Here is a 2521-nt window from a genome sequence, read left to right on the forward strand (position 1 = left end):
TACATGGCTCGCACAGCTCTCACTAACCATTCTTCTATCCCAAGTTTCCTCATTGACCACCAGATAAGGGATCGGGGGACCCTGTCAAAGGCTTTCTCCATGTCAACGAAAGCCAGGTACAGAGGTTTATCCTTGGCTAGGTATTTCTCCTGCAGCTGTCTCACTAGAAATAAGGCATCAGTAGTGCTTTTACCTGACACGAACCCAAACTGCATCTCATCTAAATTGATTCGCTCCCTAATTAGTTGGGCTATGACCCTCTCTGTAACTTTCATAACCTGATCTAACAGCTTGATGCCTCTGTAATTATTTGTATCTAAAGCGTCACCTTTACCTTAGATGATGGACCTATTTTATTGCTAAATTGATTGTAATGGAATAACAAGTACAGTGGGGATGGAATTCATCAAATGTAACTACACATTCTTATAAAATTTAGGGACCTAAGCTAAAATTCGTGAAATCATTTTTGTTAATGATGTTGCTGGTATTGTTGTTGTTTTTAGGTTAACCTGATTATACTTCGTCCAACTGCCCAAATAGTTATTGCACTAACCTTTGGTTACTATGCTATACACCCGTTCTATCCTTCTTGTGAACCACCTCCTGGTCTTGTGAAATTGTTGGCTGCATCCTGTATCAGTAAGTATCTGAAATAATTACCATACATATTCATGTAAAAGTCATTTCTCAGGCCAAATTTGGGGGTTAACTTTGGCTATTACATGGATATTTCTTTTGAAGAGCTGAATTTCATTGTACAATCCAAAATATCTTAACAGTAGCAGAGCCTCAAATGATCTTTTAAATGATTTTTGAAGAACAAAAGTGAATTACAGTAAATTATACTGGTAAATGTTATACTCTAGCATATATATGAAATAATGTTGTGATGTATTTGTATTACAGAAATTTAGTACAGGAATTGCTGATTCATTGCATCAGACTTTATAAACATGAATTTGAGATGGGAAACAGTAACAAGCTCACTGATAAGTCTGCTACCACATATCTATCATTTGCTGGACAATTCATTGCCATTTCATTGCCTCAAATTAGTTACTATAATTTTTATTTCAGCTACATTTTTGCCTTGTCTTAGTGTCTACTCTGTTTTAAACAGGATCCAACCACATAGTTGTGATACACACTTCTTAACTATACAGTTATGTTTGTACTATTTATGTATAGATAGATATATATGCATATACATATATATAGACACATATAACTGGATGCAAGCATGACTGAGTGATCAAAAAGTTCCCATGGCATCTTGAGTAAATCCCTTTATCATAACCTCAGATCAGTTGTAGTCATATGAGTGAATTTAAATAGACACAAACAGTGTAGAAGTTCATAGGATAGGCTGCACTTGTCATCCAAAGATTCAGCATTGTCATACGTCATGACATATTGATTCTACATCAAAATTATATTAAGATTACATACATCTGTTGAATACTCAGCAACTTCTCACATTAATTCAATGAATTGGTCAAGTTTATTGAACAATTGGATGGTCATAAGTCAAAAAATAATGGGAGAGTCTATCAAATACATAAATACTACATATCCATCACTGGAACTGTAAAAATCTGTAAAATTTTCCAGGAGTTTATTGTTTAAGTATATATGAACATGTCTAGGTATGCAAGTTTATGCATAGTGACTTTAGTGACAACTGTACTTGTTGCATATCGGTTCTAAATTGCTAATAACTACCTTAATAATTTTTATATATATACACACACATATATATAGATAGGTAAGAAATAGGATATAAACTTCTTGTGTAGCAATAAACATTGTCAAAACCCAAATTTATTTCCTTTGAAACTTGAACAAAAAGTAAATCAGTTAAAAGGGAAGTCTTAAAATAGTTGTGTGTTAATTTCCTTTCTTATGAAATGGTCTGACAAATAACAAGAAACAGAGAACAAACTCATAATATATAAGTGACAATATTGTCAGTATTTCAACATATTTGTTTTGAAACTTGAACAAAAAGGTAAAGTGGTCTAGAAATCGGACTCCAAATACTTGCCATGTTCTTAGAAGACCACTTATAAATATAACTTTCAGTCAATAACTCTCTAAATGCAACTAATATATTCATTGCTTCTTCTTTTTTCTTTTTTTTTTTAGTTCTTTTGTTGTTCTAGTCATTCATTCAATGGTACTTAACTAAATAAAACCATTTTATTGGAGGGAGGGTTCTATTTTCTTTAGTTACATAACTTCAATGTGCAGAAAATATTTAAAAGAGAAAATTCCACTATTTTTCCATCACTACTACCATAATTGTCTGTTTTACTGTTACTCTTTATGTTTTTCTTCTTTTATTTTTTCCTTTTCTTTCAGCCCTTCTCTTCTCTACTTTTTGCTAATTTATCTTCATCTTCCTCCCAACCCTTCTTCCTTTTCCTCCTTCTCTTCTTCTCCTCTTCCTTCTTCTCCTCCTCTTCCTTCTCCTCCTCGTCCTTCTCCTCCTCTTCCTTCTCCTCCTCTTCCTTCTCCT

General features: G+C 33.2%; 1 protein-coding gene across 3 annotated transcripts in view; it reads left to right on the forward strand.

The window, feature by feature from the left end:
* The window catches only part of LOC106872780 (large neutral amino acids transporter small subunit 1), an 83980-nt gene that overhangs the window by 55472 nt on the left and 25987 nt on the right, over positions 1–2521 (forward strand). For all 3 annotated transcript variants that reach the window (XM_014919880.2, XM_052972682.1, XM_014919879.2), the window contains exon 3: positions 507–642. In XM_014919880.2, coding sequence (XP_014775366.2) covers positions 507–642 — 136 coding nt within the window. The remainder of the gene's footprint in view (positions 1–506; positions 643–2521) is intronic.

The sequence above is a fragment of the Octopus bimaculoides genome, chromosome 1, assembly GCF_001194135.2.
Source record: "Octopus bimaculoides isolate UCB-OBI-ISO-001 chromosome 1, ASM119413v2, whole genome shotgun sequence".
NCBI classification, from domain to species: Eukaryota; Metazoa; Mollusca; class Cephalopoda; order Octopoda; family Octopodidae; genus Octopus; species Octopus bimaculoides.